This window comes from Rhinopithecus roxellana, chromosome 12 (genome assembly GCF_007565055.1).
Source record: "Rhinopithecus roxellana isolate Shanxi Qingling chromosome 12, ASM756505v1, whole genome shotgun sequence".
Lineage (NCBI taxonomy): Eukaryota > Metazoa > Chordata > Mammalia > Primates > Cercopithecidae > Rhinopithecus > Rhinopithecus roxellana.
Window position 1 is genome coordinate 12,862,634 of NC_044560.1, and position 15,802 is coordinate 12,878,435.

A 15,802-nucleotide genomic window follows, 5' to 3' on the forward strand; every position below is an offset into this window, starting at 1 on the left:
GCAATAAAATCCATGAAATCATGGGTCTGAGGTGCTAGTTACATTTTTTTTTTTTTTTTTAGACAAGGTCTCACTCTGTCATTCAGGCTGGAGTACAGTGGTGTGATCTCGGCCTCTCAGGCTCAAGCAATCCTCCCACCTCAGCCTCCCAAGTAACCTGGACCACAGGTGTGCACCACCATGCCCAGCTAATAGTATATATATAATGTATATAATATATAATACATATGTATATCATTATATATTATGTATATAATTGTATATGTAATATATGATTATGCAATATATAATGTATATAATTATGTATATAATTATATATAATGTCTATATAGACATTATATATTATATATAATTATATACATTATATTATATATGTATAATATATATATTTTTTGAGACAGTCTCGCTCTGTCACCCAGGCTGGAGTGCAGTGGCACAATCTCAGCTCACTGCAACTTCTGCCTCCTGGATTCAAGTGATTCTCCTGTCTTAGTCTCCCAAGTAGCTGGGATTATAGGCACCTGCCACCACGCCCCCGCTAATTTTTTGTATTTTTAGTAGAGACGGGGTTTCACCATGTTGGCCAGGCTGGTCTTGAACTCCTGACCTCAGGTGATAAGCCTGCTTTGGCCTCCCAAAGTGCTGGGATTACAGTCGTGAGCCACCGTGACTGGCCAATAGTTACATTTTTTAATAGAGGTACATCACTATTTAAATTTTTAGAAGCCCATTTGCACACCTCTAAAACCACTGCAAAATGGGTCCATATTGCAATAGGTCCAATATGGGTCCAACTGGAATAAGCCATACTGGAAGAGGGTTGGCCCCTAATCCCATATGACTGGTGAACTTAAAAAAAAGATGGCCTCACTCAAGAAGCTGCTGCCGGCATGGGGCTGCTAGACAAGGTGCAGAGGGATGTGGCGGGGCAGGGGGACCAGAAGACACCAATGATCTGCTAGATAAATGAAATGGTGATGTCGTTTCCCCCAGCGGCCCTGCACAGAGTGGGGCAGCAGTGGCTGGCCTTTAGGGGGCAGCAGGGTGCAGGGGAAGGAGCAGACCTTTGAAGTCACAAGATGCTGGGTTAAAGTCCTAGTTCTGCTGCTCACTAGCTGTGGGCCTTGGCAAGGAACTTAACTTTTCTGAGCTTCAATTTCTGCTTCTGAAAAATGGTGATGACCATTTGGTCATATGGCAAGGACTGGTGCAACTGAGGCTAAGACCTGGAGCAGGGCAGCTGCTCTCAAGAAATAGTTGCTACTGTTACCATTCCCCCTATCTGGATGCACAAAGTATCCTGGGAAGAAGCGGGCTTTGGAGGGAGACAAAATGGGGTTTGATACCTGATTTCACCATTTGTAACCTGTGGCAAATTATTTAGTGTCAGTTTCCTCAACTGTAAGAGGGAATAATAACACCAAATTTGCACAGTGGTTTTGAGGACTAAATGACGTAAGTTCTTGGGCTGGTCAAACTCAATTCCTGTGCCGTGTTCTTCTCAGTGTTGACCTGGTGACTGTTCAGAGGACATCAGGGTTGTGGCCTTTCAATCACTACAAGGAACTGTGGGAACTCCTGAGTAAGGAGCCTCTCCTCAGAGAATCACCTCAACGACCAGCCTGGAAACTGAATCAGAGGTTTTCAGGCTGGGTAGAGGCCAGGGGCTTCAAGGACTACATGTCCAGCTAGGAGGGGGGCCTCCAGGGAGCAAGTGCAGGGCTGTGCTCACAGGGGGAGCTTAATGAAGGAGCTGAGTGAATGAATGAAATCAGGAATCTGCAGGAAGGGGCAGGGAGAGGAACCTATGTGCTCACGGGCAGACAAGGTGGCCAACCCTCACCAAACCCCCCACCCGGACACATGCACACACCTCAGCTACTTTAGCTGGGGAGATCTTCCCTTCATAAGGGCAGCCAAGCACACAGGAGACGTACCTGTGGGAAGACAGGGGAGGAATGAGGTCAGTGTCCTGAGCTCTTTGACTAGCAGAACTGAGGCAGGGCGTTTAACACACATTTCTGATCAGTGTGCAATCAACACCTGCAGCTGGGCGGAGTAAGGGCAGGGATGGTACAACTCAGTGCCAGCAGGAGGCAGTAGACAGCAATGGCAGGGAACTGGGGGACAATGGACCTACCGTTCAGGAAGCAGAAGTTGCACAGGCCTCAGGAGTGGCAGCCAAGGATTTACAATAAGTGGAGGAGGAGGAGCTAGACAGGGCAAGGAGAGTAAGCAGCTGGGTTGTACCGTGGGGAGACGGAGCAAAACTACGTGCCAGAGGAGCTGGGGCCAGTACTCCAGAAGGAGACCAAAGACTGAGTAAAACCAAACTCAGAACAAGAGCTGAGTTGGATATTAGTCAGCAACAGGCTGGGCTGGCCTGAGGGCCAAGGGATGAGCTGCCCCAGTGAGTTGCCAGGGGATTCATTCATTCATTTATTCACCTGATGTTTACTGAGTTGCCTGCTATGTGCCAGGCACTGGCATAGAGCAGTGAGCAAGACTGATAAGGTTCCTGCCCTCTCAGAGCCTATCTCAAGTTAGGGAGATGGCCAATAAAAAAGCAACCAAGTAAGTAATGGAGAAACTCTCAGAAGTGATGTGCTACAGAGAAAAGATGGGAAATGATAGGAACAAGTGGAGGCCAACTGTAGTGAAGGTCCAGAAAAGACCCCTCTGAGGACAGGATGTTGGAGCCGAAAGAAATGGGGGGTCTGTGAGAACAGCATTCCAGGCAGAGAGAAGAGCCTGGGGAAAGCTGTGAGACAGAGAGCCAGGCGTGCTCCAGACAGAACAAAGGATAGCTGAAGCAGAGAGAGCAAGGGGAAAGGAAGTATGAGATAAGGAGGTCAGCAAGGTGGGCATAGGTCTGATCAGGGGTCTTAGGGCTATGGTAAGGAAGGTAGATTTTGGATGTAGGTGACTTCTATTCCCACCCACCCTCTTGGAGCTGAGATGTCTGCAAAACCCTTTAGAGTCAAGCAAAGTATCCTGCATATTAAGAGGCATAATAAACGTTCAACAAATAATTTCAGACTCAAAGATCTCAGCGTACTTTTCCATTTTGATGCTCCCACTTATTCTCCAACCACTGCTGAGCAAGAAAAAGGTAAGAGAGATGCTTAGAAAGACACAGATCTGGGAGTCGGACCGATGTTACTGGAGCCCCTGCTTCCCCATTCATCCACCTGCCCGTCAGTGACTGAGTGCCCACTGTGTGCTAGGCCCCGAGCTGGGAGAGTGGAGCACCCCAGGGACTGGGAGAGATGTGGGCTTTGCCCTCATGGAGTGCACGGTCTAGTGGGGTGGGGCAGGGAGGGAATTTAACAAGCTGCTAAGTGCTACATTTAGAGTATCTCCCGACACTATGGGCGCCCAGAGAAGGGCGCTAACTCCAGCTGAAGGACTGGAGCAGCTTCTCAGAGGAACTGACTCCCACAAGAAGACCTGAAGGATGAGCAGGAGTTATCTCCGAGAAGCATGATGTGGAGGAAGTGTTCTTTTTTATGTTTTGGAGGCAGAGTCTCACTCTTTCACCCATGCTGGTGTGCAGTGGCATGATTCTGGCTCACTACAGCTTGGACCTCTCAGGCTCAGGTGATCTTCTCACCTTAGCCTCCTGAGTAGCTGGACTACAGGCACATGCCACCACGCCTGGCTTTTTTTTTTTTTTTTTTTTTTTGTAGAGCTGGGGTTTCACCATGTTGCCCAGGCCCAGGCTGGTCACAAACTCCTGGACTGAAGCAACCCGCCCACCTTAGCCTCCCAAGGAAGGTTGTTCTAAGTCTACAGAAAGCACGTGCAAAGGTCCAGAGGCAAGAGAGAGTGGAGGCATGTGACAAATGGAAAGAAGTTTCAGTTGGGCTGGAGCGTACCATGAGGAGGAAGCAGGGGCCAGAAGGGAACTTGAACAGTAGGGCTACTGAAAAGAGCCGAGACCAAATCATGCAGGGTTTGTTAGCCTCATTAAAAAGTCTGCACTTGATTAGTCACTGAAAGCTTTTTAACTGGGAGGGATGTGATCAGATGTGCACTTTTGTGGGCTTTTGGTTTTTGTTTTTGAGACAGAGTCTCGCTGTCACCTAGGCTGGAGTGCAATGGTGTGATCTCGGCTCACTGCAACCTCTGCCTTCTGGGTTCAAGTGATTCTCCTGCCTCAGCCTCCTGAGTAGCTGGGATTACAGGTGCGCGCCACCATGCCTGGCTAATTTTTGTATTTTTAGTAGAGATGGGGTTTCCCCATGTTGGCCAGGCTGGTCTCGAACTCCTGACCTCAGGAGATCTGCCCGCCTCGGCCTCCCAAAGTGCTGGGATTACAGGCATGAGCGACCATGTCCAGCCCAGATGTGCACTTTTGAAAGATCATTCTGGCTGCAAGTTTTTATTTATTTTTTTTTTTCTTTTTCTTTTTTAGACAGAGTTTTGCTCTGTCACCCAGGCCGGAGTACAGTGGCGTGATCTTGGCTCACTGCAACCTCCACCTCCCAGGTTCAAATGATTCTTCTGCCTCAGCCTCCCAAGTAGCTGGAATTACTGCTAATTTTTGTATCTTTAGTAGAGATGGGGCTTCGCCATGTTGGTCAGGCTGGTCTTGAACTCCTGACCTCAGGTGATCCTCCCGCCTTGGCCTCCCAAAGTGCTGGGATTATAGGTGTGAGCCACTGTGCTGGGCCTCTGGCTGCAATTTGCGCAGCAGTGTGACCTTACAGTAGACTATTCACCCTTCCTGGGCCTCAGTTTTGTCATTTATAAAGTGGGGATGCCGGGCGCGGTGGCTCAAGCCTGTAATCCCAGCACTTTGGGAGGCCGAGACGGGCGGATCACGAGGTCAGGAGATCGAGACCATCCTGGCTAACACGGTGAAACCCCGTCTCTACTAAAAAAAAATACAAAAAAACTAGCCGGGCGAAGTGGCGGGCGCCTGTAGTCCCAGCTACTCGGGAGGCTGAGGCAGGAGAATGGCCTAAACCCGGGAGGCGGAGCTTGCAGTGAGCTGAGATCCGGCCACTGCACTCCAGCCCCGGCGACAGAGTGAGACTCTGCCTCAAAAAAAAAAAAAAAAAAAAAAAAAAAAAAAAAAAAAAAAAAAAAAAATAAAGTGGGGATAACCTACTCCCTGCTAGGCTATTATGAGGTTTCAATTATTATAGATAATACACACACAATGCCTGGAACCACTGATGTTAGAGACGTGATGTTGGAAACATAGAAGCCTAGGTAATTCTCCAGGGATGTGTGAAGAGCTAGTTATAAAGCCAGGACTCAACTGATCTCCACAAACTCCAGTTAGTGTCCCGTCCTGCTAGATTCCTCTAGCATGATAGCAGTGGTGCTATCATGGCTCACTGCAACCTCAAACTCCTGGTCTCAAGCCATCCTCTGCCTCAGTCTCCCAAGTTGCTAGGACTACAGGTGCATGCCATCATGGTCAGCTGGTAAACTGACCCAAAATTCAGATTTGAGAGAAAGTACTTGCTAGGATTTCCTCTGACCACACTTATTTGGGAAAAGATGTCTAGGTGTGGAGTTTGGGCTGCCCCCAACCAGGATAAGAAGTTTGTGGCAGGAGGACCACTTGAGTCAGAGTCTAGCCCCATTCCAGAACGGTACAGAGGAAACGATACCAATGTGCTCTGACTCACCCCCGCACAGAAATATTGGCTGACTGTGCTGCCTTCAAGATTGCGTCAAACCTCTGAAAACTCTCCTCCATGGAACAATTGATGTTCTTCTTGGTGAAAAGCTCTGAGGCAGCTCCAAAGATGCTTACTTCCTTGGCTCCAGCAGCAACCTGCCAACATCCAGGTGAACTCCTTTCAGCACTTTTCTTTTTTTTTTTTGAGACGGAGTCTTGCTTTGTCACCGGGGCTGGAGTGTAGTGGCACGATCTTGGCTCACTGCAACTTCCGCCTCCCAGGTTCAAGCGATTCTCCTGCCTCAGCCTCCTGAGTAGCTGGGATTACAGGTGCCCGCCACCACGCCTGGCTAATTTTTATATTTTTAGTAGAGACAGAGTTTCACCATGTTGGTCAGGCTGGTTTTGAACTCCTGACCTTGTGATCCACCCGCCTCGGTCTCCCAAAGTGCTGGGATTACAGATGTGAGCCACCGCACCCGGCCAGAACTTTCTTGTTTAAGGAACACTGACACAGAGTGGCAAAAAATTTCTCTGAAGGTAAATTTTACGTTATGTGAATGTTATGGGTTGACTTGTGTCCTCCTAAAAAGACATGTTGAAGGATTAAAACCCAGCACACCTCAGAATGTGACCTTATTTGGAAACAGGGTCATTGCAGATATAATTAGTTAAGATGAAGCCATACTGGAATAGGGTGGGCCCCTAATCCCATACGACTGGTGACCTTAAAAAAAGATGGCCAGCCGGGTGTGGTGGCTCACGCCTGTAATCTCAGCATTTTGGGAGGCCGAGGTGGGCAGATCACAAGGTCAGGAGATCAAGACCATCCTGGCTAACACAGTGAAAGCCTGTCTGTACTAAAAATACAAAAAATTAGCCGGGCGTGGTGGTAGATGCCTGTAGTCCCAGCTACTCTGGAGGCTGAGGCAGGTGAACTGCTTGAACCTGGGAGGCGGAGCTTGCAGCGAGCAGAGATTATGCCACTGTACTCCAGCCTGGGCGACAGAGCAAGACTCTGTATAAAAAAACAAAAACAAAAACAAAAGATGGCCATGTAAAGACACAGAGACACAGAAAAGGTGGCCCTGGGAAGATGGAGGCAGAGACTGGAGAGATGCATCTACAAGCCAGGCAACGCCAAGGACTGCTGGCCACCACCAGACCCCAGCAGAGAGGCATGGGACAGATTCTCCCAGAGGCCTCAGAAGGAACCAATCCTGCTGACACCTTGTTTTGGGACTTCTGGCCTGGAGGAACAGAACTGTGAGAGAATAAATTCCTGTTGTTTTAAGCCACCCAATTTGTAGTGCTTTTTTTTTTTTTTTGAGACAGAGTCTCGCTCTGTCACCCAGGCTGGAATGCAGTGGCATGGTCTTGGCTCACTGCAACCTCTGCCTTCTGGGTTCAAGTGACTCTGCTGCCTCAGCCTCCCGAATAGCTAGGATTACAGGCGCCTGCCACTATGCCCGGCTAATTTTTTGTATTTTTAGTAGAGATGGGCTTCCACTGTGTTAGCCAGGATGGTCTCGATCTCCTGACCTCATGATCTGCCCACCTTGGCCTCCCAAAGTGCTGGGATTACAGGCGTGAGCCACTGCGCCCAGCCTGTAGTGCTTTCTTACAGTAGCAGTATGAAACAAACACAGTAATTTCTCTTAATTAAAAAAAAACAACTTTGACTTTCCCCACGGAAACCACCACCACTGCCATCACCACCCTGGAAGTCACTCTTGAGAAAACGCTTTTTTTTTTCTTTTCTTGCTCTGTCACCCAGGCTGGATGAGTGCAGCAGTGTTATCATGGCTCACTGCAGCCTCGAACTCCTAGTCTCAAGCCATCCTGTGCCTCAGTCTCCTGAGTAGCTAGGACTACAGGTGTATGCCATCACAGCCAGCTAATTAATTTTTTTTTCTTTCTTTTTTTTTTTTTTTTGTAGAGACAAGGTCTCCTTATGGTCCTGGTCCATAAGGCTGGTCTCAAACTGGTCTCAAGTTTCTGGCCTCAAGCTGTCCTCCTGCCTCAGCCTCCGAAAGTGCTGGGATTATAGATGTGAGCCACTGTGCCCAGCCAAATAAAGGTTTTTGCCTACATCCAGAACCGACATCTCCAAAGATGTTCTTGTCTAAAATTGTAAGAAAGTTGGCAGATGCCAGCAACTACTGTTGAAACTTGTGGAGAGCTTGGTTACCTTTCTCTAAAGAAGTGGATAATCAAAAGAGCTATCATTTATTAAGCAGTTACCTTTTAACAGGCTCTTGCTAAGCAATGTACATGCATCCTATCTTCTGAAATGCTCACAACTTCAGGTATTATCATTTAGCCCTATTTTATAGGCTTGTCAACTTGTCAAGATCACAGAGCAGTGAGTGGCAGGGCCAGGTCTGCCCCAGGGTCTGGCTGACAGACAACCTGTTCAGATGGACATCCCAGGACAGGGGACTGAGGCCCCAAGACAAGGCAGGGACCAATGCCATCCATCTCATTTCAGGAGCCCCCACCACCAAGCTATCCTCTTACCGCTGCCTCGAAGCCTTTCAAATTGGGGGTCAGGACTGGGTAGGTGACGCCAGGAAACTTCTGAATGCCCTTCAAGACTTCAGCATGGTCAGCCATCTAGGAACCAAGGGAGACACTGTCAAGTCATCACCAAGAGCAGGCAGAGAGTTCAGTTAGAGAAAACCTTTTTATCACAAAGCCTCTGATCTCCAGAACTCATAGAGAGTAATTCCTTCTGCAGAACTGAGTCTCTCCAATACTTTCACTGTTTGACTGCTGCTGAGTCCCAAGGGCCCGTGGTTTGGGTGAGATCCCAATTTCTCCATAGGGCCCATACTGCCAGCTTTACATATGCAGAAACAGCAGGAATACTACTACCAGCCATTTATTGAGAATGTACTCTGGGCCAGGCACTGAGCTCAGCTCTGTGTTAAACACTCCTTTATAACAGGATGTATCTTCTCCACTTAACTATCTTTGTGAAGCAGGAGTTGTCAGTCTTCCTCTTTTACAAACAAAGAAACCACAGACAGGCATAGAGGGTCTTAGACTTTAGGGCTAGAAGAGGTCATCTCTAATATCGAGGAGGGGAAAGGCCTTAGCAATGTCACTGAGCAAGTCAGATGAGCAGAGCCAAGACTGAACCCAAGGCCCTGAATCCTGGGCCATGTTCTTTTGCTGCAACACAGTGCTATGAATCACCTGAGACCTCTCAAAGCCAGGGGCTTGGAAACCTATGTTCTTGACTTCTACTTGCTTCAAAGCCAAATGGAAAACTTTTCATCCCTGGAGAAAGGCCTCTCATTGAGGGCTAGGGCTCACCTGGGGAACCCACTTAGGAGACACAAAGCTGGTGGCTTCTATAACAGAGAGTCCTGCTTCAGAAAGCATGTCTATCAGCTTGATTTTCACTGGAGTAGATACGATATTCTATAGTGGAGAAACACCAGGTCAGCAAAGTTAGTATTAAAACAGCCTTAGAATGCAGTACCTGTTAGTTCAAGTACTATAGATAATTTTTTGCAGTGAATGCAGCTTCTCACCTGAAAAAGAGTTATTTACATGGAAACATTATTCCGCCATGCACGTTTTCCCATAAGTAAATGTGTGTTAATTTATAATCCCATCATAAACAAATTGAGAGCAATGTGTGACGGCCTGAAAGGGCAGAGATGACTAACCCTCTGGGGGGTATGGGATGGGGCCCTGAAAGTATCACACCCTCCTCTCTTCTGTCTCCCAACTGGCATAGGACTTCAGCCTCATGTGTTCAGCGCATAGCTTCTTTATCCTCCTCTCCACCATGTCCAGTAGCTCACCAGATTCCATGGATTCCTCTTTCCAAATCTACCATCATTATTCTGTATATAACATGGCATGGTCTCATGCCACTAATTCATCCTACACAGGAATCCTCCTAAAATTCAGCTTTCAATCTTCCATTCTCCTGCATCAAAACCTTTCTATGGCTCCCTAAGATTTACAGGATTAGGCAAAAAATTCTAAGAACTCCAGGTCCAGGAGGACACATTGGCTCACACCTGTAATCCCAGCACTTTGGGAGGCTGAGGCAGGTAGATTGTTTAAGCTTAGGAGTTTGAGACCAGCCTGGGCAACATGGCAAAAAATACAAAAGTTAGCCAGGCGTGGTGGCACGTGTGTGATCCAGCTACTCAGGAGGCTGAGGTGGGAGGATCGCTGGACCCTGGAAAGTCAAGGCTGCAGTGAACAATAATTGTGCCACTGCACTGAGTGACACAGAGCAAGACCCTGTCTCAAACAAAAAGAACACACAAAAAAAACTCCAGGCCCTTCTTGCTAGGTCCTCCCCTCACCTGCCTTCTCCCATTTCTCTCCCACTGCTCTAACTTAATCTATTCTATATATATATATATACACACACACACACACACACATATATATATATATATATTTTTTTTTTTTTGAGATGGAGTCTCGCTCTATTGCTCAGGCTGGAGTGCAGCGGCACAATCTCAGCTCGTTGCAACCTCCGCCTTCCGGGTTCAAGCAATTCTCCTGCCTCAGCCTCCAGAGTAGCTGGGATTACATGCACATGCCACCACCACGGCTCATTTATTTTAGTAGAGATGAGGTTTTACCATGTTGGCCAGGCTTGTCTCAAACTCCTGACCTCAGGTGATCCGCCTGCCTCAGCCTCCCAAAGTGCCAGTATTACAGGCATCATGCCCAGCCCGTCAAATAATTTTTGAAAAGCCTTCCATGTTCCAGGCATTGTGCTAGGTGCCAGGGATATAGTGGTAAGCAGAACAGACAGGATTCTGCCCTCCGGGAACTTACACACTATTGTTTCCAACAAGCACTCACTATTAAAGCTAGGATGGACGTGCTAAAAGAAAAAAAAAAAAAAGGAAAGAAAAAAAGCTTTTCTTATTGAAAAATAATCTATATATGATTCTTTCAGAAAAACATGCCAAAAACAAAAGAAAACTACCCTTAGAACCTCCCAGTGATAACACTATTAACACCCTGGTGTGTAACTTTCTAGATCTGTGCAGTCCAATATGTCACTAGTCACATGTGGTTATTTCAATTTAATAAAAATTGTGTAAAAATAAAAATTCAATTCCTTGGCCACACTAGTCACATCTCAAGTTCTCAAGGGCCACATGGGTGTAGTGGCCACCACATGGAAAAGCTCACGTCCAGAATATTTCCATCTTCACAGAAAGTGCTGGTCTAGGTCCTAGTGTAGATAAATGTTCCCGTATATATATAAACTGTTTTCTTCTTACATAAAAGTGTAAGATAAAAAAATACATGGCAGGGCACAGTGGCTCATGCCTGTAACCTCAGCACTTTGGGAGGCCGAGGCAGGTGGATCACCTGAGGTTGGGAGTTCAAGACCAGCCTGGCCAACCTGGTGAAACTTCGTCTCTACTAAAAATACAAAAATTACCTGGGCATGGTGGCGGAGTCCTGTAATCCTCGCTACTCAGGAGGCTGAAGCAGAATCACTTGAACCGGGAAGGTGGAGGATGCGGTGAGCCAAGATTGTGCCACTGCACTCCAGCCTGGGTGACAGAGTGAGACGCTGTCTCCCCGCCCAAAAAAAAAAAAAAAAAAAAAAATACACACACACACACAAACACGCACATGCACTATTTTTGTTTGGAGACAGAATCGTGCTCTGTCACCCATGCTGGAGTACAGTGGCACGATCTCGACTCACTACAACCTCTGCCTTCCGGGTTCAAGTAATTCTCGTGCCTCAGCCTAGGATTACAGGTGTGCGCCATCACACCCAGCTAATTTTTTTTTTTTTTTTTAAAGTAGAGACAGGGTTTCACTATATTGGCCAGCCTGGTCTCAAACTCCCAGCTTCAAGTGATCTGCCTGCCTCAGCCTCCTGAAGTGCTGGGATTACAGGCATGAGCCACCACCATGCCCAGCCACACACACTCTTTTATAACCTGCTTGAGTCACTTTATATATACCTATGTTATTAATGGCTTCATAATATTTCATTTTATAAGAAGTCCATAATGTATCTCACCCAACTTTCCTCATATGAAACATTTAGGTTGTTTCCAACAGTTCTGCACTTACCAACAGATTCGTAAGGAACACCTCCAAGGCTAAATCTCTACATTTGGCCTTCATGACTTGGTTTGGATAAATCCCATTACATGGAATTGCTGGGTCTAAAGGCACGCCCTCACCTTCACTCCACACCACCTACCCCACCCCACTGGGCTGTGGACCTGGGGACACCAAACCTGTTGCACCACCATTCAATTTATGTATATATATGTGCGTGTATATATATATATATATATTTTTTTTTTTTTTTTTTTTTTTTTTCTTTTTTTTGAGGCGGAGTCTCGCTCTGTCGCCCGGACTGGAGTGCAGTGGCCGGATCTCAGCTCACTGCAAGCTCCGCCTCCTGGGTTTACGCCATTCTCCTGCCTCAGCCTCCCGAGTAGCTGGGACTACAGGCGCCCGCCACCTCGCCCGGCTAGTATTTTTTTGTATTTTTAGTAGAGACGGGGTTTCACCGTGTTAGCCAGGATGGTCTCGATCTCCTGACCTCGTGATCCGCCCGTCTCGGCCTCCCAAAGTGCTGTGATTACAGGCTTGAGCCACCGCGCCCGGCCTTATATATATTTTTTTAATAAGATGGAGTCTTGCTATGTTGCCCAGACTGGTCTCAAATTCCTGGGCTCAAGCCATCCTCCCACCTCAGCCTCCCAAGTAATTAGCGATGACAGACATGAGCCACCCACCCAGCTTGCCCCACCATTTTAGATCATTCAACTGTCACAGATGCCTGTCCCTATTTGGCCTCCTCTACTCTCCCCTAACTTGTGCAGAGGAATCACATCTTGCATAGCTCTATCCACTGCCATTGCACCTACCACACGTTATACTCAAAGCAGATGCTTGAAACACTTTTCTGGCTCGTTTCCACCTTTACCTTTTCATTTTGTAGACCATCTCGGGGACCAACTTCCACAATTTTCACTCGCTTTGGTAAAGTGTCCATAGATGAGGTGCTGACCTTTGGTTTAAAAGAGGAAACAAAAAGTATGAGGAAGAGATTGCCACAATTCCCAGGGAGACCAATATGAAAGATGGATCTGTCTTCACTAATAATGACACAAGAAGAAATATTTCTCACCATTTAATTCACATTTGGTCTATCTTAGAATTAAGAACAAAAAAAATATTTCACTTAGTAACAGGAACAAGCAAGAGATTCACACTCCCAGTACAGGTTCTCCTCTGAAGTCTGGACTCCTTTTCCACTGCCTACCTGACAGCTCTATTTGCATCTCTTCAATTTAGCAGTCCTGAAACAGAACTCTATTTCTCCTAAAGCCCGTCTGACTCCATCCTTTCCATCTCTGTAAAAGGCATCGCATGTACCCTACTGCTTAAGCCAGAACTTCATTCATCCCTTTCACCTATTCACCATGGCCTACAGGACTTTGTATGCTGCTGTACGTACGTCAGAAGTAGTTTAAAAAGGCCGGGCATTGCAGTGGGGGCAGTGGCTCATGCCTGTAATCCCAGTACTTTGGGAGGCTGAGGCAGGCGATCACTTGAGGTCAGAAGTTTGAGACCAGCCTGACCAACATGGTGAAACCCCGTCTCTACTAAAAATATACAAAAAATAGCCAGGTGTGGTGGTGCACGCCCGTAATTCCAGCTACTCAAGAGGCTAAGGCAGGAGAATCGTTTGAACCAGGGAGGCGGAAGTTGCAGTGAGCCAAGATCGTGCCACTGTACTCCATCTTGGGTGACAGAGCAAGACTCCATCTCAAAAAAAAACAAAAAACAAAAAACAGAAAACAAAAGGCCAGGCACTGTGGCTCATGCCTGTAATCCCAGCACTTTGGGAGGCCAAGGCAGGCAGATCACTTGAGGCTAGAGGTTCGAGACCAGCCTGGCCAACATGAAGAAACCCTGTCTCTACTAAAAATAGAAAAATTAGCCAGGTGCTGTGGAATGGACCTGTAGTCCCAACTACTCAAGAGGCTGAGGTGGGAGAATCGCTTGAGCCCAGAAGGTCGAGGCTGCAGTGAGCTATGACTGTGCCACTACACTCCAGCCTGGTCAACAGAGCAAGACCATCTCAAAAAAAAAAAAAATTAACTGACTCTATATATCACTTGATGCTTTCCAATTAAAAAAAGAAAAGAAAAGACTCTGTATGAGTTGGCTCCTCTGACCTCCTGGAATCATCACTTGCCCCTACTGTCCACTCCCAACCTTCACCCAACAGGTTGCTAAGCTCCCTGCCTTCTCTTCTTTCTGCCCCAAGGCCGCTTATCTGGCTTAAAAAAAAAAAAAAAAAAAAAAAAAAAAAAAAAAACCTAGCTCTTCTCACATCTCTCTCTCATCTTTCAGTTGCAGAGAGGCTTCCTCTAACCACCCTTTGCAAAGCTGCCTCTCTTCCCACCCCCATTATTTTCTACTGCAGAGCTATAATTATTTCCTTCAAAGCACGATAAAGAATGCCTACTCAATGTCTCTTCCAGTAGAACATAAGCTCTTTGAGGGACCTTGTCTGTCCCAACTCCACTTCATCCCTAGTGTTTGGCACTGTGTTTGGTACAAAGTAGGTACTCTTTAAAGTTATTAAAATAACAAACAAACCATGAAGGACATAGCTGTCCCAGAAGAGAGCAATTACTGAGTGTGGGGAGGAATAGTCAGTCCTGGACTTTTCGGGGTGTGGGCGAGATGCAGGAGGGCTCTATTCTGTTATAGTCATAGGCTGGATGATGACAAGAATGGGTCTAAGGGGAGGTGACACCCCCAGTAGCTGAAAACATTTTTTACAAAATGCCTTGAGTCTCCTCTATATAAAGTCTGCTCCAAATCTTAGTCTTCCCTATCAAGTAACACAAGACTTTTTTTTTCCCTCTTCCCTCTACCTGTCTTGATACTGTAACTTTTCAAATCAACGTTGTTATATAGATTTAATCCGGATAAATATACCACAATGGGGCAAAGCGGGAGGCACACTGTGTAATCTGCTAAGGATCTCAACCCCCTGAAGCCCCTCAGGAATTCCCTGATAGGAAGCAGCTGGAACATGTACAACTCACCTGACTGGCCTTGTTTCAGCCAACAAAGCTTTTTAGAGACTAAGGCAATGAGCCACTGAATTTCATGAAGTCAACAGGCTAAATTGGAAGGTCCCTGCAACTTGAATCTCCCTCTAACAGGGCTGTTCAGCCTCTGCTAGTATATCACCCTAAAACTATCTCACTGGAACATAAGTTTCATGAGACAGGGACTTTGTTTTATTCAATGCTGTATTTCTAAGGCCCTGGGACATAATAGGGGCTCGATAAATAACAGTTGAGTGTTGCTGAATGAATCTAAAACCTGCTTCAGGCCGAGCGTGGTGGCTCATGCTTGTAATCCCAGCACTTTGGGAGGCCGAGGTGGGCGGATCACCTGAGTCAGGAGTCCGAGATCAGCCTGGCCAACATGGTGAAGCCCCATCTCTACCAAAAATACATAAATTAGCCAGGCGTGGTGGCAGGCGACTGTAATCCCAGCTACTCGGGAGGCTGAGGCAGAAGAATCGCTTGAACCCAGGAGGAGGTTGCAGTGAGCCGAGATCACGCCATTGCGCTCCAGCCTGGGGGACAAGACTGAGATTTCATCTCAAAAAACAAACAGAATCTAAAACCTGCTTCCAACTTGCTTTTATTAGAACATTATAAACTCAATTACACTTCCTTCCCCGTAACAGCTCTTCAGAAAATAATTCACAGTTTTTAAACACTTAACATTTGCCAGGCACGTACAAGAGCCATTTACATATTTATTTCTTTATTTGAGATACAGTCTCATTCTGTCTCCAGGCTGGAGAGTAGTGACGTGATCTCAGCTCACTGCAACCTCCGCCTCCCAGGTTCAAGTGATTCCCCTGCCTCAGCCTCCCAAGTAGCTGGGACTACAGGTGCACACCACCATGCCTGGCTAATTTTTTTTCTTTTTTTTTTTTTGAGACGGAGTCTGGCTCTGTAGCCCAGGCTGGAGTGCAGTGGCCGGATCTCAGCTCACTGCAAGCTCCGCCTCCCGGGTTTACACCATTCTCCTGCCTCAGCCTCCCGAGTAGCTGGGACTACAGGCGCCCGCCACCTCGCCCGGCTAGTTTTTTGT

At 47.0% G+C, this 15,802-nt stretch overlaps 1 protein-coding gene across 4 annotated transcripts in view; it reads right to left on the reverse strand.

Moving 5' to 3' along the window:
* The window catches only part of HMGCL (3-hydroxy-3-methylglutaryl-CoA lyase), a 41,168-nt gene that overhangs the window by 6,983 nt on the left and 18,383 nt on the right, over positions 1 to 15,802 (reverse strand). For all 4 annotated transcript variants that reach the window (XM_010355756.2, XM_030942631.1, XM_010355754.2 and 1 more), the window contains 5 exons: positions 12,594 to 12,677; positions 8,960 to 9,067; positions 8,159 to 8,254; positions 5,646 to 5,794; positions 1,874 to 1,937 (listed from right to left, as the gene is read on the reverse strand). In XM_010355756.2, coding sequence (XP_010354058.1) covers positions 1,874 to 1,937; positions 5,646 to 5,794; positions 8,159 to 8,254; positions 8,960 to 9,067; positions 12,594 to 12,662 — 486 coding nt within the window. In that variant the 5' untranslated portion in view covers positions 12,663 to 12,677. The remainder of the gene's footprint in view (positions 1 to 1,873; positions 1,938 to 5,645; positions 5,795 to 8,158; positions 8,255 to 8,959; positions 9,068 to 12,593; positions 12,678 to 15,802) is intronic.